The 24,092-nt window shown below is 43.6% G+C and overlaps 1 protein-coding gene across 4 annotated transcripts in view; it reads left to right on the forward strand.

Annotated features, from left to right (window-relative positions):
• The window catches only part of LOC110487934 (Y+L amino acid transporter 2), a 29,162-nt gene extending 20,827 nt beyond the window's left edge, over nucleotides 1-8,335 (forward strand). For all 4 annotated transcript variants that reach the window (XM_021559851.3, XM_021559853.3, XM_021559852.3 and 1 more), the window contains 3 exons: nucleotides 1,158-1,307; nucleotides 1,761-1,944; nucleotides 2,432-8,335. In XM_021559851.3, the coding sequence (XP_021415526.1) occupies nucleotides 1,158-1,307; nucleotides 1,761-1,944; nucleotides 2,432-2,526 (429 nt within the window). In that variant the 3' untranslated portion in view covers nucleotides 2,527-8,335. The remainder of the gene's footprint in view (nucleotides 1-1,157; nucleotides 1,308-1,760; nucleotides 1,945-2,431) is intronic.
• Nucleotides 8,336-24,092: the final 15,757 nt, after the last annotated feature.

A 24,092-nucleotide genomic window follows, 5' to 3' on the forward strand; every position in this document is an offset into this window, starting at 1 on the left:
AATCAAACACGGCTCCTCCCTGCAAAGTCCATGGCCAATGTGTGTCCTGCAGGGCGGCACGTCTCTGATCTAGGATCAGATTGGTGACGTGTGTCCTGCAGGGCGGCATGTCTCTGATCTAGGATCAGATCGGTGACGTGTGTCCTGTGTTTGTCCTGCAGGGCGGCATGTTTCTGATCTAGGATCAGATCGGTGACGTGTGTCTTGCAGGGCGGCACGTCTCTGATCTAGGATCAGATCGGTGACGTGTGTCCTGCAGGGCGGCACGTCTCTGATCTAGGATCAGATCGGTGACGTGTGTCCTGTGTTTGTCCTGCAGGGCGGCATGTTTCTGATCTAGGATCAGATCGGTGACGTGTGTCTTGCAGGGCGGCACGTCTCTGATCTAGGATCAGATCGGTGACGTGTGTCCTGCAGGGCGGCATGTTTCTGATCTAGGATCAGATCAGTGACGTGTGTCCTGCAGGGCGGCATGTTTCTGATCTAGGATCAGATCAGTGACGTGTGTCCTGCAGGGCGGCATGTTTCTGATCTAGGATCAGATCAGTGACGTGTGTCCTGCAGGGCGGCATGTCTCTGATCTAGGATCAGATCGGTGACGTGTGTCCTGCAGGGCGGCATGTCTCTGATCTAGGATCAGATCGGTGACGTGTGTCCTGCAGGGCGGCATGTCTCTGATCTAGGATCAGATCGGTGACGTGTGTCCTGCAGGGCGGCATGTCTCTGATCTAGGATCAGATCGGTGACGTGTCTTGCAGGGCGGCATGTCTCTGATCTAGGATCAGATCGGTGACGTGTGTCCTGCAGGGCGGCATGTCTCTGATCTAGGATCAGATCGGTGACGTGTCTTGCAGGGCGGCATGTCTCTGATCTAGGATCAGATCGGTGACGTGTGTCCTGCAGGGCGGCATGTCTCTGATCTAGGATCAGATCGGTGACGTGTGTCCTGCAGGGCGGCATGTCTCTGATCTAGGATCAGATCGGTGACGTGTGTCCTGCAGGGCGGCATGTCTCTGATCTAGGATCAGATCGGTGACGTGTGTCCTGCAGGGCGGCATGTCTCTGATCTAGGATCAGATCGGTGACGTGTCTTGCAGGGCGGCATGTCTCTGATCTAGGATCAGATCGGTGACGTGTTTCCTGTGTGTGTCCTGTAGGGTGGCATGTCTCTGATCTACCTGTGTGTGAAGGACGTGTTCCAGCTCATCAACTACTTCAGCTTTAACTACTGGCTGTTCATTGGTCTCTCCATCGCCAGCCAGATCTACCTCCGGGTCAAAGCTCCGGACATGCACCGGCCCGTCAAGGTAAGGTTTTAATACTTCTTGTAAGGTGAAAGCAAAATGTTCCTTCTGGATGGACGATTAAGTTGTATTATATTTTAACTATGTTATTTATTAGGACAGGATATGGCTCAAATCCTTAAAATGACCATTTCAGTTAATTTTATCAACTGCTTTGGTGAATTTGTGGGAGCATGATGGCTCCTGAGTGGCGCAGTGGTCTAAGGCACTGCATTTCAGTTCTAGAGACCCTGGTTCGATTCTAGACTGTATCACAACCAGCCGTGATTGGGAGTCTCATAGGGCGGCGCACAATTGGCCCAGTGTCGTCCGCGTTAGGGTTTGGCCAGGGTAGGCCGTCGTTATAAAATAAAAATTAGTTCTTAACTGACTTGCTTAAACAACAAAATGTATAAGTGTAGATTTCCCCTCCATCTCTTTTGTGAGCATGTTTTCTCTCTCTCCCTCTCTCTCCAGCTCTCCCTCTTCTTCCCCATAGTGTACTGTCTATGTAGTGTGTTCCTGGTGGTAGTACCTCTCTACAGTGATACCATCAACTCTCTGGTGGGTATCGGGGTGGCTCTTTCTGGAGCGCCAGTCTACTACATCTGTATCCACCTGCCCCCCTCCTCCAGACCTGCCTTCCTGGGCAGGATGCTCGGTGAGACCTCTAGCGATTCTGTACCCCTCCTATAGCCCCTCCAGCGTCACATGATCACGTGACACTTTTCTTATTGAAAGTCCAATGTCTAAAACTGGACTGCTGACCTGTAAAACATGGTGGGACTGTATCAACAGTGGACTAATGAAAACAATACCAAGAGATAGTTTGAGTGGATTTTTTTCTCTCCTTTACAAATGTTTCAGGTTGAATTATATTGATTAGAGCTAGCGTGCTTCAAGAGGAAAGATTTCATATTTAAGGGGAATAATAGGTTAAATTTGTTTAAAGCCAGCATATATGTGGTGGAAAGAAATGTTTCATATCATACTTACCTTTTTGAATTAGCGTAATATTAGCGTAATATAACCAAATGTAGAGCTACTGTGCCGTAGTTGGGGGGCACTATAAAAGTTGTAACACTTTGTAGCTCTGGGGAAGCTGTGCTTGGTTTTGACACCTTCCTGGTTGTATTTCCTTTACTCAGACAGGATCTCCCTGAACACCCAGAAGCTGTGTCTGTGCTGTGTGGTCTCACCTGACCTAGACCTGGACAACATTCCCGAGGAGAAGCTGGAGTAAAGGAGGGAGAGACTAAGCCATAGGTGGATCATACAGCCCACCATCACAGCTGCACTCCACCGCCCTCCTCCTCGGCTTATCGATGAAGCAGTTTATTCTCTTTTTTTCCATTTTTTATTTAATTTAATTGATGTGAATTGATTTCCTATGGGACTGCACAGTGAGTGTGTTGTGTTCAGTGCTATGGTTGGCCTGAGGGAAGCCACTTTCTAGTGCTGGTGACCTGCCACATGCAAAACAGCACAATGTAGTTCACTCCTACTGGTTACACCTATGGACGCTGTCAATTATGGAAGTTGAACCATTCAAAAAAAGCAAGAAATCCAAATGGAGATTTCAACAGGACCTCCTACTGACCATTTAGGACCTCCTACTGACCATTTAGGACCTCCTACTGACCATTTAGGACCTCCTACTGACCAAAGATTGGGTTTGAAGTTAGTGGAGATGGAAGTGTTTGTTGCTTTGTCTAGATATTGAATGAGTTGGATATTAAAGTCATGATTTTTTTTTATTTTTTTAAGTTGGGAGGGGTTAATCAAAGATACCTGTTCTAACCCAACTGTACTTTCCTTAGGCCAGGTGTGTGTGTGTGTGTGCTCGCAAATTGCTTATCAATGACCTGTCTTTGACAGTTTTAGGTCCGTACTCTCCTATACAAGGGTCACTGAAGATTATTCCATCCACTTAGTGATGGTGTCAAGTGACTTTTATGTACTGTATGGAAACTGTCATGGGTTGAGCCATTATGGAGTTGAAGTAATGTTTATTGGTGAACCGACTGAATTAGAACAAAATGGTTCTTTAGTTGTCTCTACCCAAGCTAAGCTATTCTCCCTGATAACTCGCTCATTCCCATGACAACAGATTACTGTTTGTTGCCTTTTCCGTCCTGCTGTTTGTTTTAAAGCGTTGTTTATCACCAGTTTGACCTTGACTGACTGACGACAGTCATTTGGTTACTGTTGCCTTTAGGCCACTTTTGATCTCACTTGGATCATTCTATATGACATCACCAGTTATTAACATTGTTACTGTTACCATGGTTGTCCTATTGATGTCCAGAGAGTAACACGTAGGCCCATGGATTCTTTAGATATTTAGCCTATGCCGCTATAACGCTACGCTAGCGCTCTAAGCAATAAAGCCCGAGCAGGTGTGGTATATGGCCAATCTACCATGGCTTACGACTGTTCATAGGCACGATGCAACGCGGCCATATACCACAAACCCCCGAGGGGCGTTATTGCTATTGTCAACTGGTTACCAGCATTTTTTATTTTTATGTGTACGGGCTGATGTACCATCAGCATTCAGAGCTCAAACCACCCAGTTCATAACACCTTTTATCCTATTCTGAGGGGTTGGCAACTTTTTTTGTCTCTTTTTTTTAGGACTTTACTTTTTGGTGAAGGGGGAAAAAGTAAAAATACTGAATCTGGAATTCATCAAATTTAGTTTTAAATTCTTATTTGAAAATAAAATCTCTTCGGGCTTAGTAATGGTCAATTTGCAAACATCGGCACAATACCCTTAGTACACAAATCTAGTTAGCTTTCTCAGTCAGCGTTGAAGTCACCTACAGCGACATGTTAACGGCACTCGATATTCAAATTAGTCAAATTTTACTGACACATTTCAAACCATAAGCCTTTCTGAAGAACCAAACTGACAGTTACTGATGTAGAAATGGGAAACTGTATAAAGGATATGTCCAATGTTGTTGTTTTTTTTTATACAAAACATAAGCGTTTTTTACAATTTTAGATGGTTATCCTATTAATTAAATCTCAGCCATAGACTTGTCATGTATGTCTCACTTTCAATTGTTTTTTGTCATCTTGTTTTAGACCTAGAAATCCTACAACATACAGTTGAAGTTGGAAGTGTACATACACCTTAGCCAAATACATTTAAACTAAGTTTTTCACAATTCCGGACATTTTAATCTTAGTAAAAATTCCCTGTCTTGGGTCAGTTAGGATCACCACTTCATTAAGAATGTGAAGTGTCGGAATAATAGTTATTTCTTTCAGCTTTTATTTCATCACATTCCCAGTGGGTCAGGAGTTTACATACACTCAATTAGTATTGGATTGCATTGTCTTTAAGTTGTTTAACTTGGGTCAAACGTTTCGGGTAGCCTTCCACAAGCTTCCCAGAATAAGTTGGGTGAATTTTGGTCCATTCCTCCTGACAGAGCTGGTGTAACTGAGTCAGGTTTGTAGGCCTCCTTGCTCACACATGTTTTTTTTTTTAGGTCAGGCTTTTGTGATGGCCATTTTGCCACATCTTTGGGTGTATGCTTGGGGTCATTGTCCATTTGGAAGACCCATTTGCAACCAAGCTTTAACTTCCTGACTGATGTCTTGACATGTTGCTTCAATATATCCACATAATTTTCCTCCCTCATGATGCAATCTATTTTGTGAAGTGCACCAGTCCTTCCTGCAGCAAAGCACCCCCACAACATGATGCTGCCACCCCTGCTTCACAGTTGCTTCACATTTGGGATGGTGTTCTTCGACTTGCAAGCCTCCCCCTTTTTCCTCCAAACATATGGTCATTATGGCCAAAAAGTTCTAATTTTGTTTCATCAGACTAGAGGACATTAACCCCTGAAAAGTACGATCTTTGTCCCCCATGTGCAGTTGCAAACTGTAGTCTGGCTTTATGGTGGTTTTGGAGCAGTGGCTTCTTCCTTGCTGAGCGGCCTTTCAGGTTATGTCGATATAGGACTCTACTGTGGATATAGATACTTTTGTACCTGTTTCCTCCAGCATCTTCACAAGGTCCTTTGCTGTTCTGGGATTGATTTGCACTTTTCGCAGCAAAGTACGTTCATCTCTAAGAGACCGAACAGAACGCGTCTTCTTCCTGAGCGGTATGACGACTGCGTGGTCCCATGGTGTTTATACTTGCGTACTATTGGTTGTACAGATGAATGTGGTACCTTCAGGCATTTGGAAATTGCTCCCAACGATGAACCAGACTTGTGGAGGTCTACAATTATTTATTTATTTATTTTCTGCAGTCTTGGCTGATTTCTTTATATTTTCCCATGATGTCAAGCAAAGAAGCACTGAGTTTGAAGGTAGGCCTTGAAATAGGTCCACAGGTACACCTCCAATTGACTCAAATGATGTCAATTAGCCAATCAGAAGCTTCTAAAGCCATGACATAATTTTCTGGAATTTTTCAAGCTGTTTAAAGGCACAGTCAACTTAGTGTATGTAAACTTCTGACCCACTGGAATTGTGATACAGTGAAATCATCTCTAAACAATTGTTGGAAAAATTATTTGTCATGCACAACTTGTCAAAACTATAGTTGGTCAACAAGAATTTTGTGGAGTGGTTGAAAAACAAGTTTTCATGACTCCAACCTAAGTGTATGTAAACGTCTAACATCAACTGTATTTTTGGTAGGATTCAATGCCAAATGTGCATTCATGTCATTTTAATTGAATATTCTGTCAGCTGTGTTCTTTAAGAAGAACGCAATATCTTCTTTACGGTCCAATTCGTTAAGACAATTGACCAAATATTACAGCTACTGGCCGGGACATATTGGACTAATATGCATTATATAGTGTTACATGAACTCCTATCAGAGGTGGTTGAGGGACAGTGAATGGCACGACAATGGGCCTCAGGATCTCGTCATGGTGTCTCTGTGCAATTAAATTGCCATTGATAAAATGCAATGGTGTTCATTGTCCATAGCCTAAGCCTACCCTACCCATAACATACCTTAACCCCACCGCCACCATGGGGCACTCTGTTCACAACGTTGACATCAGCAAACCGCTCACCCATGCGACGCCATACACGTGGTCTGCGGCGTTGAGGCCGGTTAGACGTACTGCAAAATTCTCTAAAATGATGGAGGCGGCCTATGGTAGAAATGAACGTTCAATTCTCTGGCAACAGCTCTCATGGACATTCCTGCAGTCAGCATGCTAATTGCACACTCCCTCAACTTAAGACACAGCTGTGGTATTGTGTTGTAACTTAACTGCACATTTGTGTCCTTTTTATTGTCCCCAGCACAAGGTACACATGTGTAACAATCATTCTGTTTAATCAACTTCTTAATATGCCACACCTGTCGGGTGGATGGGTTATCTTGGCAACGGAGAAATGCTCACTAACAAGGATGTAAACCAAATATGTTCAACATTTGAGAGAAGGTTTTGTGTGTATGGAAAAGTTTTGTAATCTTTTATTTCAGTTTATGAAACATGGGACCAACACTTTACATATTGCATTTTTATATTTTTCAGTGTACAGATGTGGTCAATGGCATCTTGACATTTTGCTTTAATGTAACTTTTTCTCTTATTCCATCCAGAGCTGTTGACAGGTTAAGAGACTTGGGGAATCAAATGAATTTGTCTTACATGAACTGATTTGTGCAACGTAAACAATTCCACGGATGTATGGCTGCCATTTTAATGTCTCTAGAGTCTTTCTGATGTAACTTTTGATAGGAATGTTAGACCCATCTCCCCTAAGCATTCTGTTACTCTTGGTGACGTCACTTACCTTCCACTGCTGGTGGGTTTGGCAACTTTGTGAATTTTTTTACATGTTTTTTTTTAACTCAATGTCTGCATGACTGTATTCAAAACTGGGGACATTTTTTTAAAATTAACTCACCAACTTGATACAGTCCATCCATAGGACTGTGTTTCCTACCATCATTCCTGACTCACAGGGTTGTATACAGAAAGACTTGTAAAGAAACATGCTAACTTTAAAAGGACCATCACTTTACAGAACAACATAGGCATTTCTGCCTCAATCTTTAGTACTGGTGCACTGGGATCTTTTAGTAGGAATGTTATATTTGGGTGTCTGGTACTTTGAATTTTATTTATTGTGTGGGGAGGGGGACTAATCAATCAGTGGTGTACAGTTTCTCTGGTTCATCATTTTGGAGTACTATCTATCTATATATATATTTATATTAGGTAGAATTGGGCAAAACGAAAGATTTCATGTTCCTTTTAGAACGGGCTCTGCTAGTAGGTGCCAGGCCTATTGGTTTGTGTCAACTGCAACGTTTTCTGGGGTTTTCAAGCTCAACGGTTTCCCGTGTGTATCAAGAATGGTCCAGCACCCACAGGACATCCAGTCAACTTGACACAGCTGTGGGAAGCGTTGGAGTCAACATTGTCCACCCTCCCTGTGGAACGCTTTTGACACCTTGTAGAGTGCAGGGGGTGCAGCCTTCTGTGTAGTTGCAATGCACAATATGTATTACGTGGAAGCTGCAGTATGGTTGTGTTAGCCTGGTCCCAGATCTTATGAAACCAGGTTATGTTGGTGTGTCCTTGAAGTTGTTCCTCTCATACCAGTCCCTTATACTCATCACTTCACCCTTCAGATCATTTCACCGAAGCGTTCTCATTCCATTCTTTCATTGCATTCCAATTCTATTTGCTCAAGTTGTCCATGTTACAGTCTTGCCATTCAATCCTATACAGCTGGTTGTGGTCAATATGTTGTGGCTTATTGTATCTATCTACAGTATATGGTCCATTGACGGTCAAGTTCTAGTCACTCCTAGTAGAGGTTCTGTAATGGTCCTGTTGATGTGTACATGTTGAGTCATTATTCCAGTTTGAGTCTTACTGTCAAGTCTGCTTTGTTCCATTTGTATTAGTTAGATTTTATGATGGAGAAATGTACAGTGCACCAAATGACAAACAAGCTTTACAATGAAAATAGATACTTTGGTATTTTAAATGATTCAGATATGTGACGTGGAATTAAAATGTAATAAATACAATTCTGAACTATGATGTTTGTTGCATTTTCTGGCTTGCCTTTTTTAGTGTTATTTTTCATCAATGTAATCTGTCCTTGATGGACTGATGGCATTTAGTTACTGTTGCATTTAGGCCACTTTTGACACACACACAGGATATGTTACAACATCACGGATTACTGACATTGTTACCATGGTTGCTATTTTGGTGTCCAGAAAAGAATGGGCGTAGGCCCATAGATCTTGTTGACATTCAGTTTATGCACTTAGTTTAACCTTTTTATTTAACTAGGCAAATCAGTTAAGGAAACATTCTTATTTACAATGACGACCTACACCAAGCTAAATCTCTAAGACTGCTTTGAAATCACCAGCAGTGACCCGTTTAACAGCACTCGATAAATTTAGCTACATTTAGTGACATTTTACTGACATTTTCTTTCAAGCCTATCTGAAGAGCCAAACTGACAGCTGCTGACAGAAATGGGAAAATGTAAAAAGGAATGTTCTCAATTGTGTTTTGTATAAGAAAATATACACTTTTGATGCAATTAGATGGTTATCCTATACATAATCTCAGCCATAGACTGGTCATGCATGTCTCACTCTGTGGTAACCCGAGTGATGGGTTGGTTCTAGATGGAGTTGCCGATGCGACTCAACACTAAAACAGGAAATAAAGCCGTTCAGATTTACCTTGACAGGGAGTACATGTGCCTAGCTTTGAGTCTGGTCAAGTTTATAATATTTGGTGACCAGAACAAAGCTAAATTCTCACAAGAACAAAAGTGATCTGATGATTCGGGGTTACAACTCCTTCCGCATAGCAGATTTTAGAGACAACGTTGAGGCGGAGTCACAGTTTCGACAGCTCGTGAGTTTGAGTGAAGTAAGTGACGCTATGTTAGCCGTGCAAGATGCACACAGTGATGAGTAGTGCGGAGCGCAAACAGAACGTGAAGAAATCTCGTGACTTTGTGAGTGAAGTAAGTGACGCTATGTTAGCTGTGCAAGATGCACACAGTGATGAGTAGTGCGGAGCGCAAACAGAACGTGAAGAAATCTCGTGACTTTGTGAGTGAAGTAAGTGACGCTATGTTAGCTGTGCAAGATGCACACAGTGTTGAGTAGTGCGGAGCGCAAACAGAACGTGAAGAAATCTCGTGACTTTGTGAGTGAAGTAAGTGACGCTATGTTAGCTGTGCAAGATGCACACAGTGATGAGTAGTGCGGAGCGCAAACAGAACGTGAAGAAATCTCGTGACTTTGTGAGTGAAGTAAGTGACGCTATGTTAGCCGTGCAAGATGCACACAGTGTTGAGTAGTGCGGAGCGCAAACAGAACGTGAAGAAATCTCGTGACTTTGTGAGTGAAGTAAGAGACGCTATGTTAGCTGTGCAAGATGCACACAGTGTTGAGTAGTGCGGAGCGCAAACAGAACGTGAAGAAATCTCGTGACTTTGTGAGTGAAGTAAGTGACGCTATGTTAGCTGTGCAAGATGCACACAGTGTTGAGTAGTGCGGAGCGCAAACAGAACGTGAAGAAATCTCGTGAGTTTGAGTGAAGTAAGTGACGCTATGTTAGCTGTGCAAGATATCACTGAAAGCTAAATATCGCTGGTTAGACAGAAGTACATTGCTAACGGAGTCTCATAGCTGAACACACAAAAATATATACTTTTAACCTGAGAAGTTATGGCATATTTTGGTGAATGTGTTTCATCTCATTTCAGAGACATGGTCCAAACACATTGAGAGACTGAATTTTTTGAGGCAAACGATGTGAATGAGGACAAGACAAAAAGGGCAATATTACTATCAGCATGTAGAAACACAATATATGGTTTAGTGATGGACTTGGTAGCACCACAGCTTATAACTTATGCAAACCTGATACAGCGTGTTGGAGAACACTTTGATCTCAAACCCAACGTGATAGTAGAGAGGTTTAAAGTCCTGTGGCAGAAGCCCAGGTGAATCAGTAGTAGCGTATGTGGCCAGTCTAAAGCATCAAGCATCACGCTGTGAGTTTGGAGGGGTGTTTCAGAGATCAGCTAGTACGGGCGTAGGATGTGAGCAGACACAATGTCGACTACTAGCTATTGCAGAGTTATCATGGAAAACAGCCCTAGGAAAGGTAATAGCAGTAGAGGTAGCAGACCAGGGGTCACACACCCTACAAAGTACCAAGAGCCTAAACAAGCTGTCACTGGCCCTGTCTCAGCAGCCACGTTCTTATGTAACAGCCTGTTACTGTTGCAAAGACAACCACTCAACTGATAATTGAATTCGAAAACAAATCCAATTTTGAAAAACTCCCATATCTACTGGGTGAAATTCCACAGTGTGCCATCACAGCAGCAAGATTTGTGACCTGTTGGCACGAGAAAAGGGCAACCAGTGAAGAACACACACCATTGTAAATACAACCCATATTTATGCTTATTTATTTTATCTTGTGTCCTTTACCATTTGTACATTGTTAAAACACTGTGTATATATAATATGACATTTGTATTGTCTTTATTGTTTTGAAACTTCTGTATGTGTAATGTTTACTGTTAATTTTTATTGTTTATTTCACTTTATATATTCACTTTATATATTATCTAACTCACTTGCTTTGGCAATGTTAACACATGTTTCCCATGCCAATAAAGCCCTTGAATTGAATTTAATTGAATTAATTGACGCTTTAAGGAGCAGAATGTCACCTTTGCAACAACAAAAAAAGCGAGGCCATATTGCGCGAGCGTCACCAGTCTAGGGAATAATTTTGCACGCCCAATTTTTCAGTTTCTGATTTGTTAAAAAAGTTTGAAATATCCAATAAATGTCGTTCCACTTCATGATTGTGTCCCACTTGTTGTTGATTCTTCACAAAAAAATACAGTTTTATATCTTTGTTTGAAGCCTGAAATGTGGCAAAAGGTTGCAAAGTTCAAGGAGGCCGAATACTTTCGCAAGGCACTGTAAATAGAACAAACCAGTAATGATTAGTTAATGACGCTAAATCATGCAAATATAACTTTTCTGTGTATAGCCGTATATCAGACAACTGTTGGGACTGTCCTGGCAGAGTTTTCTGACAGACATGTGTACTAGAAACAGAAGGTCGAGGCAGAGCTAGACAGGCTCCAGACCACTGGAATACTGGAACCAATCACCTACTCTGAGTGTGCTGCCCGCATTGTCCCAGTAGTGAAGCCTGGTGGAAATATCAGGATTTGTGGAGATTACAAGCTAACTGCCAATTACAGGAGGTTGGTGGCACCTTAATTGTGGAGGACAGGCTCGTGGTAATGGTTGGAGTGGAATAAGTGGAATGGCATCAAATACATCAAACACAGAGTACTATGGTACCATTCCATTAGCCTCCACTACTGCCAATGTAGCTTACAGACTGGATCAGTACCCATTGCAATGGATAGAGGAGCTATTCGCAAAGGCATACCACTAGTTGGTGCTGGCTGAAGAATCACGCAAAGTGGTTACGATAAACACCCACAAGGGGCTGTGTCAGTACACAACCACCCGTTTGGAGTTTCCTCTGCCTTTGCGATCTTTCAAAGAACAATGGAGAATCTGTTAGTGGGCACCCTACTGTACATATGGATGATGATATATGTTTATCACCGGTGTCACTGAGGAAGACCATCTAAAAAAAACTTGAAACATTGCTGTCAAGACTGGAGAGCGCAAGGCTTCGCTTTAAGAAATGGGGCCACAAATGTGGCCATTCTTTCGGATGGGGCCACAGTGTCTCCTGACCCCTCCTGACTCAGCCTCCAGTATTTATGCTGCAGTAGTTTATGTGTCGGGGGGCTAGGGTCACTTTGTTATATCTGGAGTACTTCTCCTGTCTTATCCTGTGTCCTGTGTGAATTTAAGTATGCTCTCTCTAATTCTCTCTTTCTCTCTTTCTTTCTCTCTCTCGGAGGACCTGAGCCCTAGGACCATGCCTCAGGACTACCTGGCATGATGACTCCTTGCTGTCCCCAGTCCACCTGGCCGTGCTGCTGCTCCTGTTTCAACTGTTCTGCCTGCGGCTATGGAATCCTGACCTGTTCACCAGACGTGCTACCTGTCCCAGACCTATTATTTGACCATGCTGGTCATTTATGAACATTTGAACATCTTGGCCATGTTCTGTTATAATCGCCTGGTTCCTCTCTAGGTTTCTTCCTAGGTTTTGGCCTTTCTAGGGAGTTTTTCCTAGCCAATGTGCTTCAACACCTGCATTGCTTGCTGTTTGGGGTTTTAGGCTGGGTTTCTGTACAGCACTTTGAGATATCAGCTGATGTACGAAGGGCTATATAAATACATTTGATTTGATTTGAAGAAATCCAAGTGTGTTTTCCTGACCCCTGAAGTGGAGTACTTGGGGGCACAGCCAACAAGCTTCAGCCATTAGACAAGAAAGTGAGAGCAATCAAAGAGGCCACAGAACCCAAGGATGTTTGTGAGCTACGAGTCTACTTTGGGGTGTTAAACTACTATGGTCGCTTTCACACCCCAGAAAACAGATTCCCAGAAATCCAAGGACTTGCTGTCGTCTTCAGAACTACTTGTGCATTACAACATTTCACCAGTATCCGTAGGGATGCCACTTCACCATCCAAACGGACCCTAAGCCCCTGTTAGGACTCCTGGGTGAGCTGAAGACCATACACCCATCCCCCTCCGGGCGACTGCAAAGATGGGCCCTCATGTTAGCGCAATACCAATATGAGTTGATGTACAGATCGGGCCCCCCCATCGCTAACGCTAATGGTCTCAGCAGGCTGCCACTGCCAGACATTCCCAAAGACCCCAAAAGTCCCCCTGAATTGTTGTGCTCGCTGAAACAGATCCAAACAGCTCCATTGGCAACTGAAGAAATTAACTGTAAGAGACCCTCTTCTCTCCAAAGTTCAACAAGCTTTCTCTACCCTTAACCTTGTTCTGAACACCTCCAAAACAAAGATCATGTGGTTTGGTAAGAAGAAGGCTCCTCTTCCCACACGTGTTCTTACTACCTCTGAGGGTTTAGAGCTTGAGGTAGTCACCTCATACAAGTACTTGGGAGTATGTCTAGACAGTACACTGTCCTTCTCTCAGCACATATCAAAGCTGCAGGCTAAAGTTAAATCTAGACTTGATTTCCTATATCGTAATCGCTCCTCTTTCACCCCAGCTGCCAAACTAACCCTGTTTCAGATGACCATCCTACCCATGCTAGATTACAGAGACATCATTTATAGATCAGCAGGTAAGGGTGCTCTCGAGCAGCTAGATATTCTTTATCATTCGGCCATCAGATTTGCCACCAAGGCTCCTTATAGGACACATCACTGCACTCCTCTGTAAACTGGTCATCTCTGTATACCCGTTACAAGAACCACTGGTTGATGCTTATTTATAAAACCTTCTTAGGCCTCACTCCCCCCTATCTGAGATATCTACTGCAGCCCTCATCCTCCACATACAACACCCATTCTGCCAGTCACATTCTGTTAAAGGTCCCCAAAGCACACACATCCCTGGGTCACTCCTCTTTTCAGTTCACTGCAGCTAGCGACGAACGAGCTTCAACAAAAACTCAAACTGGACAGTTTTATCTCAATCTCTTCATTCAAAGATTCAATCATGGATACTCTTACAGACAGTTGTGGCTGCTTTGTGTGATGTATTGTTGTTTCTTCACCTTTGTGCTGTTATCGTCAATGAACTAATCACTTCCAATGAACTAATCACTTCCAATGAACTAATCACTTCCAATGAACTAATCACTTCCAAGGCAGTTATAGTCAATGAACTAATCACTGATCATAATCTTGATGTGATTGGCCTGACTGAAACATGGCTTAAGTCTGATGAATTTACTGTGTTAAATGAGGCCTCACCTCCTGGTTACACTGGTGACCATATTTCCTGTGCATCCCGCAAAGGCGTAGGTGTTGCTAACATTTACTATAGCAAATTTCAATAAAAAAAAAATACTGTTTTCGTGTTTTGAGCTTCTAGTCATGAAATCTATGCAGCCTACTCAATCACTTTTTATAGCTACTGTTTACAGGCCTCCTGGGCCATATACAGCGTTCCTCACTGAGTTCCCTGAGTCCACAGTCCCAATCCAAAAGGCTTTCGTAGCCATCATCGACTCAGTGGGTTTTGTCCAACGTCTCCGGACCTACTCACTGCCACAGTCATACTCTGGACCTAGTTTTGTCCCGTGGAATAAATGTTGTGAATCTTAATTAGAATACAAAAATCAGTTAACCACCTAACTGAGGAACTCAATTTAACCTTGCGTAATACCCTAGATGCAGTCGCACCGATAAAAACAAAAAACATTTGACATAAGAAACTAGCTCCCTGGTATACAGAAAATACCCGAGCTCTGAAGCAAGCTTCCAGAAAATTGGAACGGAAATGGCGCTACACTAAACTAGAAGTCTTCCGACTAGACAGTACAGTGCAGTATCGAAGAGCCCTCACTGCTGCTTGATCATCCTATTTTTCAAACTTAATTGAGCAAAATAAGAACAATACAACATTTATTTTTGATACTGTCGCAAAGCTTACTAAAAAGAAGCATCAGCCAAAAGAGGATGACTTTCACTTCAGCAGTGATAAATTCATGGACTTCTTTGAGGAAGATCATGATCATTAGAAAGCAAATTACGGACTCTTTAAATCTGCGTATTCCTTCAAAGCTCAGTTGCCCTGAGTCTGCACAACTCTGCCAGGACCTAGGATCAAGGGAGACACTCAAGTTTTTTAGTACTATATCTCTTGACACAATCATGGCCTCTAAACCTTCAAGCTGCATACTGGACCCTATTCCAACTAAACTACTGAAAGAGCTGCTTCCTGTGCTTGGCCCTCCAATGTTGAACATAATAAACGGCTCTCTATCCACCGGATGTGTACCAAACTCACTAAAAGTGGCAGTAATAAAGCCTCTCTTGAAAAAGCCAAACCTTGACCCAGAAAATATAAAAAACTATCGGCCTATATCGAAACTCCCATTCCTCTGAAAAATCTTTAAAAAAGCTATTTGGCAGCAACTCACTGCCTTCCTGAAGACAAACAATGTATACAAAACACTTCAGTCTGGTTTTAGACCCCATCACAGCACCTAGACTGCACTTGTGAAGGTGGTAAATTACCTTTTAATGGCGTCAGACCGAAGCTCTGCCTCTGTCCTCGTGCTCCTAGACCTTAGTGCTGCTTTTGATACCATCGATCACCACATTCTTTTGGAGAGATTGGAAATCCAAATTGGTCTACACGGACAAGTTCTGGCCTGGTTTAAATCTTGTCTGTCAGAAAGATATCAGTTTGTCTCTGTGGATGGTTTGCCCTATGACAAATCAAATGTACATTTCTGTGTTCCACAAGGCTCCGTTTCAGGACCACTATTGTTTTCACTATATATTTCACCTCTTGGTGATGTCAATCGGAAACATAATGTTAACTTTCACTGCTATGCGGATGACACACAGCTGTACATTTCGATGAAACATGGTGAAGCCCAAAAATTGCCCTCACTGGAAGCCTGTGTTTCAGACATAAGGAAGTGGATGGCGGCAAATGTTCTACTTTTAAACTCGGACAAAACAGAGAGGCTTGTTCTAGGTCCCAATAAACAGAGAGGTCTTCAGTTGGATCTGACAATTAATCTTGATGGTTGTACAGTCATCTCAAATTGTCACGACTTCCACCGAAGTCTGGTTCCTCTCCTTGTTTGGGCGGTGTTCGGCGGTCGACGTCACCAGTCTTCTAGCCATCGCCGATCCATTTTTAATTTTCCATTTGTTTTGTCTTGTTTTCCCACACACCTGGTTTACATTCCCTCATTACGTGTTGTGTATTTAACCCTCTGTTCCCCTCATGTCTGTGTGTGAAATTGTTTGTTGTAAGTGCTTGTGACATGTTTGATTGGTGTGTGACGGGTTTTGTACCCATATTTTGTAATTCCTATGGCATTGGTTTTGCTATTAAACTGCTCCGGCTATTACCTAGTTCTGCTCTCCTGCGTCTGACTTCCCTGCCACCAGTTACGCACCCCTTACACAAATAAAACTTAAGGACCTCAGCGTTACTCTGGACCCTGATCTCTCTTTTGATGAACATATCAAGACTGTTTCAAAGGCAGCTTTTTTCCATCTATGTAACATTGCAAAAATCAGAAACTTTCTGTCCAGAAATGATGCAAAAAAATGAATCCATGCTTTTGTCACTTCTAGGTTAGACTACTGCAATGCTCTACTTTCCGGCTACCCGGATAAAGCACTAAATAAACTTCAGTTCGTGCTAAACACGGCTGTCAGAATCCTGACTAGAACCCAAAAATGTGATCATATTACTCCAGTGCTAGCCTCTCTACACTGGCTTCCTGATAAGGCAAGGGCTGATTTCAAGGTTTTACTGCTAACCTACAAAGCACTACATGGACTTGCTCCTACCTATCTTTCCGATTTGGTCCTGCCGTACATACCTACTTGTACGCTACGGTCACAAGACGCAGGCCTCCTTACTGTCCCTAGAATTTCTAAGCAAACAATTGGAAGCAGGGCTTTCTCCTATAGAGCTCGATTTTTATGGAATGGTCTGCCTACCCATGTGAGAGACGCAGACTCGGTCTCAATCTTGAAGTCTTTATTGAAGACTCATCTCTTCAGTAGGTCCTATGATTGAGTGTAGTCTGCCCCAGGAGTGTGAAGGTAAAGGCACTGGAGCAAAGAACCACCCTTGCTGTCTCTGCCTGGCCAGTTCCCCTCTCTCCAACGGGATTCTCTGTCTCTAACCCTATTACAGGGGCTGAGTCACTGGCTTACTGGGGCTCTTCCATGCCATCCCTGGGAGGGGTGCGTCACTGACGTGATCTTCCTGTCCGAGTTGGCGCCCCCCCTTGGGTTGTGCCGTGGCGGAGATCTTTGTGGGCTATACTCGGCCTTGTCTCAGGATGGTAAGTTGGTGGTTGAAGATATCCATCTAGTGGTGTGGGGGCTGTGCTTGGCAAAGTGATATACTGCCTGTTTGGCCCTGTCCGGGGGTATCGTTGAATGGGGCCACAGTGTCTCCTGACCCCTCCTGTCTCAGCCTCCAGTATTTATGCTGCAGTAGTTTATGTGTCGGGGGTTATCTGGTGTCCTGTGTGAATTTAAGTATGCTCTCTCTAATTATCTTTATCTATTTTTCTCTTTCTCTCATTCTTTCTTTCTCTTTCTCGGAGGACCTGAGCCCTAGGACCATGCCTCAGGACTACCTGGCCTGATTGACTCCTTGCTGTCCCTAGTCCACCTGGCCCTGCTGCTGCTCCAGTTTCAACTGTTCTGCTTGCGGCTATGGAACCCTGACCTGTTCACCGGATGTGCTACCTGTCCCAGACCTGCTGTTGTCAACTCTCTAGAGACAACAGGAGTGGTAGAGATACTCTGAATGACTGGCTATGAAAAGCCAACTGACATTTACTCCTGAGGTGCTGACCTGTTGCACCCTCGACAACTACTGTGATTATTATTATTTGACCCTGCTGGTCATCTATGAACATTTGAACATCTTGGCCATGTTCTGTTATCATCTCCACCTGGCACAGCCAGAAGAGGACTAGCCACCCCTCATAGCCTGGTTCCACTCTAGGTTTCTTCCTAGGTTCTGGCCTTTCTAGGGAGTTTTTCCTAGCCACTGTGCTTCTACACCTGCATTGCTTGCTGTTTGGTGTTTTAGGCTGTGTTTCTGTACAGCACTTTGTGACATCAGCTGATGTAAGAAGAGCTTTATAAATACATTTGATTGATTGATTGCTTTTGACTGTGCCAAATAATGTTTGTACCATGTTTCGTGCTGCCACCATGTTGTGTTGCTGCCATGTTGTTGTTATGTTGTGTTGTTATCATGCTGTGTTGTCATGTGTTGCTGCCTTGCTATGTTGTTGTCTTAGGTCTCTCTTTATGTCGTGTTGTGTTGTCTCTCTTGTTGTGATGTGTGTTTTGTCCTATATTTATATTGTATTTATTTATTTATTTGAATCCCCCGTCCCTGTCGGAGGCCATTTGCCTTTTGGTAGGCCATCATTGTAAATAAGAATGTGTTCTTAAGTGACTTGCCTAGTTAAATCAAAAACATTTTTTTTTTTTTAAAGTCAGCCGCTTTGTCCAGGAGGGATGGCCAGCCCACTGTACTACAGAGGAGTAGCAGCCATATTCTAAAAGGAGAAACTAACTCTCAGTGCAGGACAGCATCCTGCTTTTGGGCCTTGGAGTCATGGTTCCACCTCTACTGGAGGAACTCCACAAGTCACAGCCAGGAGTATCCAGAATGAAAGCCACAGCAAGAGCTCACATGTGGTGGCTGTGATTGGACAAAGTGGTGGAAGAGCAGGTGCAGTTATGTGCTACTTGCCAGCAGGTACAAAATGCTCCAGCTCCCATCAACCCTTGGGAGTGGCCTGGAAGACCCTGGACTCGCATTCACATTGACTGTGCAAGATATTTCCTTGGGGAGATGTTCTTGTTGGTTGTGGATGCTCACTCCAAATGGCTTTAAGTTTTCCCAGTCCGCACTGCAAACTCAGCAACAACAATTGAGCACCTCAGGGAAGTGTTCAGCACTCATGGTTTTCCCCATACAGTCGTATCAGACAATGCAGCTATCCTATGAGTGCGGAGTTCAAGGCCTTTCTGGCAAGCAATGGTATTCGCCATATCACCTCCGCCACCTACCACCGCTCCACGAATGGCTTAGTGGAGAAGGCAGTCCAGACAATGAAAAGAGCCTTGAAAGAGGCAACAGGAGGTACATTGAAAACCAGAGTTTCCCGATTCCTGGCAGCCTACCGCTTTACATCACAACCGGGATGTGTCCAGCTGAGATTATGTTTGGGACCTACTGGAACGGATGGCCACCAACAGGAAAAGCATTGAACACGTCAGACTGCTGGAGGCTGATCGCCTGTCTGGGTCAGGAACTTCTCAGGGAATGACAAATGGACACCAGGAATGGTGGTCACCACACAGGCCCTCTCTCATACAGAGTGGATGTTGCTGGGAAGGTGATGAGCACCACGTGGATCACCTGCTGGTGAGGTGGGGGGGAGCCCCAGGTCAGCCTCCCATCTGGGCTGGGACGATGATGGAGTGGCCATAGGGCAGCTCCATATACCTGTTGCCATCCCACAGGCAGCTCAATTGCCTGCTGTGAGGGACGCAAAGACAGACATTGTCTGACGCTCAGACAAAGCCGGCAAAACCCCAGAAAGAATGGACTTATAGTTAGTTACTGGGCAGTACTCTGCTGCCACATTCCTACCCGTTTTTGACTCTGATTAGTTAAAAAAGATATCCCCCCCGGTTGATGTTTCTTTGGGCTCAGTTAAGTCTGTTTGGACTATGGCTGGAGGGATGTGGTAACCTGAGTGATGGGTCAGTTCTAGATGAAGCTGATGTTTCTTTGGGCTCAGTTAAGTCTGTTTGGACTATGACTGGAGGGATGTGGTAACCTGAGTGATGGGTCAGTTCTAGATGAAGCTGATGTTTCTTTGGGCTCAGTTAAGTCTGTTTGGACTATGGCTGGAGGGATGTGGTAACCTGAGTGATGGGTCAGTTCTAGATGAAGCTGATGTTTCTTTGGGCTCAGTTAAGTCTGTTTGGACTATAGCTGGAGGGATGTGGTAACCTGAGTGATGGGTCAGTTCTAGATGGAGTTGATGTTTCTTTGGGCTCAGTTAAGTCTGTTTGGACTATGGCTGGAGGGATGTGGTAACCTGAGTGATGGGTCAGTTCTAGATGGAGTTGATGTTTCTTTGGGCTCAGTTAAGTCTGTTTGGACTATGGCTGGAGGGATGTGGTAACCTGAGTGATGGGTCAGTTCTAGATGGAGTTGATGTTTCTTTGGGCTCAGTTAAGTCTGTTTGGACTATGGCTGGAGGGATGTGGTAACCTGAGTGATGGGTCAGTTCTAGATGAAGCTGATGTTTCTTTGGGCTCAGTTAAGTCTGTTTGGACTGACTGGAGGGATGTGGTAACCTGAGTGATGGGTTAGTTCTAGATGGAGTTGATGTTTCTTTGGGCTCAGTTAAGTCTGTTTGGACTATGGCTGGAGGGATGTGGTAACCTGAGTGATGGGTCAGTTCTAGATGAAGCTGATGTTTCTTTGGGCTCAGTTAAGTCTGTTTGGACTATGGCTGGAGGGATGTGGTAACCTGAGTGATGGGTCAGTTCTAGACGGAGTTGATGTTTATTTGGGCTCAGTTAAGTCTGTTTGGACTATGGCTGGAGGGATGTGGTAACCTGAGTGATGGGTCAGTTCTAGACGGAGTTGATGTTTATTTGGGCTCAGTTAAGTCTGTTTGGACTATGGCTGGAGGGATGTGGTAACCTGAGTGATGGGTCAGTTCTAGATGAAGCTGATGTTTCTTTGGGCTCAGTTAAGTCTGTTTGGACTATGGCTGGAGGGATGTGGTAACCTGAGTGATGGGTCAGTTCTAGATGAAGCTGATGTTTCTTTGGGCTCAGTTAAGTCTGTTTGGACTATGGCTGGAGGGATGTGGTAACCTGAGTGATGGGTCAGTTCTAGATGAAGTTGATGTTTCTTTGGGCTCAGTTAAGTCTGTTTGGACTATGGCTAGAGGGATGTGGTAACCTGAGTGATGGGTCAGTTCTAGATGAAGCTGATGTTTCTTTGGGCTCAGTTAAGTCTGTTTGGACTATGGCTGGAGGGATGTGGTAACCTGAGTGATGGGTCAGTTCTAGATGGAGTTGCCGATGCGACTGTAAGAGACTCAACACTAAAACAGGAAATAAAGAAGTTCAGATTTACCTTGACAGGGAGTACATGTGCCTAGCTTTGAGTCTGGTCTAGTTTATAATACATTCGATTGTTCTTTTGTCATCTTGTTTTAGACCTAGAAATCCTACAAGGAGAATTTGATACAATACCATTTAGATAAACATCCTGCCGGCTGCATCCCGTTAGACAAATGCAACATCTTCTTTACAGTTCAATTCCCTGAGAAGACGAACCAAATATTACAGCTACTGGCTGGGCCATATTTCATTTCTTTGCACCATCTAGAGGTAGTTTATAAGAAGTTCAGTTTGTTGAGGGACGAGTCAGTCAATGTTGTGGAGTACTGTCAGCATTCAGGTGATTTGAAAAACCCAAACTATCAGTAAATGCCACCCAAAAGTTTTTTGTTCTGTATTCTCTCTCCTTTTTGTTGGTGTCATGGCAACTTGCTATTTAATGTAAAGATCTCTCTCTTATTCCATCCAGAGCTGTTTACCAAGTCCCTTCACCTTCCAATCAAATTCATTTGTTTGTCTTACATTAAGTGATTGTGAAGCGTAAACAATTCCACGGATGTACGACTGACATTTTAATGTGTTTGGAGTCTTTTAATGAGACTTTTGATTGTTGTCAATGGGCAGGTCTACAGCAGATATGCTGTACACCTTTGACATTTATGAATTCTTCTGGACAGATTAGACCTATTTCCCTCGCATTATTTATGTCACTCTTGGTGAAGTCACTTAATCTTCGACTTTTTTGCCTTTTTACTCAAGATATCTGCATGACTATGGATTCCCTTCCAGTGACATTTTGACAAATAAACTGACCAACTTGATACAGTCCAGCCACAGGACTGAGTTGAGGGTTTTTAAAAGGAAATCCTTGTTGGTGTTTCCTACCTTCGTTTGTAGCTTACAGGATGTATACAGTACACTCAGAAAGTATTCAGACCCCTTGACTTTTTCCACATTTTGTTACAGTACGTCCTTATTTTAAAATGGATGAAATAGTTTATTTCCCCCTCATCAATCTACACATCAAACCCCTTTAATGACAAAGCATAAACTATACTTAGAAAATACTGAAATATCACATTTACATAAGTATTCAGACCCTTTCCTCAGTACTGTGTTGAAGAACCTTCGGCAGCGATTACAACCTCGAGTCTTCTTGGGTATGGTACAAGCTTGCCACACCTGTATTTGGGGAGTTTCTCCCATTCTCCTCTGAAGAGCTACTCAAGCTCTGTCAGGTTGAATGGGGAGCATCGCTGAACAGTTATTTTCAGGTCTCTCCAGAGACATTCGATAGGGTTCACACCCAAGCTCTGGTTGGGCCACTCAAGGATATTCAGAGACTTGTCCTTAAGCCACCTGTTTCGGGTCGTTGTTCTACTCTGGAGCTGTTTTTCATCAAGGATCTCTCTGTACTTTGCTCTGTTCATCTTTCCCTCGATCCAGATTAGTCTCCCAGTCCCTGCCGCTGAAAAACATCCCCACAGCATGATGCTGCCACCACCATGCTTCACCGTAGGGATGGTGCCAGGTTTCCTCTAGACGTGAAGCTTGGCATTCAGGACAAAGAGTTCAATCTTGGTTTCATCAGACCAGAGAATCTTATTTCTCAAACTTGACCCCCAAAAAACATCTGGGGCAGATGGTTTAGATCCTTTCTTCTATAAGGTTGCAGCCCCTATCATTGCCTAGCCTGTCTCTGACCTTTTTAACCTCTCTCCTCTATGGGGAAGTTCTCATTGCTTGGAAGGCAGCCACCGTGCGTCCTTTATTTAAAGGGAGAAATCAAGCTGATCCTAACTGTTATAGGACAATGTCTATTATGCCCTGTTTATCAAAAGTGTTGGAAAACTAGTCAATAATCAACCGACTGGCTTTCTTGATGTCTGTAGTTTTCTCTCTGGAATGCAATCTGGTTTTCTGCTCAGGTTCTGCATGCGTCACTGCAACCTTAAAGGTCCTAAATGATGTCACCATTGCCCTTGATTCTAAACAATAATGTGCAGCTATTCTTATTGACTTGGCCAAAGTTTTGATATGGTAGACCATTCCATTCTTGTGGGCCGGCTAAGGAGTATTGGTGTCTCTGAGGGGTCTTTGGTCTGGTTTGCTAACTATCTCTCAAAGAGTGCAGTGTATAAAGTCAGAACATCTGCTGTCTCAGCCACTGCCTGTCACCAAGGGAGTACCCCAAGGTTCAATCCTAGGCCGCAAACTCTTCTCAATTTACATAAACAACATAGCTCAGGCAGTAGGAAGCTCCCTCATCCATTTACAGTGCCTTGCGAAAGTATTCGGCCCCCTTGAACTTTGCGACCTTTTGCCACATTTCAGGCTTCAAACATAAAGCATACATAAACACGCCCAATTTTTCAGTTTTTGATTTGTTAAAAAAGTTTGAAATATCCAATAAATGTCGTTCCACTTCATGATTGTGTCCCACTTGTTGTTGATTCTTCACAAAAAAATACAGTTTTATATCTTTATGTTTGAAGCCTGACATGTGGCAAAAGGTCGCAAAGTTCAAGGGGGCCGAATACTTTCGCAAGGCACTGTATATGCAGATGATAGTCTTATACTCAGCTGGCCCCTCCAAGGATTTTGTGTTAACAAACGCTCTACATCAAAGCTTGCTTAGTGTCCAACAAGCTGTCTCTGCCCTTAACCTTGTTTGAACACCTCCAAAACAAAGGTCATGTGGTTTGGTAAGAAGAACGCCCCTCTCCCCACAGGTGTTATTACTACCTCTGAGGGTTTAGAGCTTGAGGTAGTCACCTCATACAAGTACTTGGGAGTATGTCTAGACAGTACACTGTCCTTCTCTCAGCACATATCAAAGCTGCAGGCTAAAGTTAAATCTAGACTTGGTTTCCTATATCGTAATCGCTCCTCTTTCACCCCAGCTGCCAAACTAACCCTGTTTCAGATGACCATCCTACCCATGCTAGATTATGGAAAATTATTTTCTAGATCAGCAGGTAAGAGTGCTCTCGAGCG

The sequence above is a fragment of the Oncorhynchus mykiss genome, chromosome 30, assembly GCF_057628025.1.
Source record: "Oncorhynchus mykiss isolate SJ-2025 chromosome 30, ASM5762802v1, whole genome shotgun sequence".
NCBI classification, from domain to species: Eukaryota; Metazoa; Chordata; class Actinopteri; order Salmoniformes; family Salmonidae; genus Oncorhynchus; species Oncorhynchus mykiss.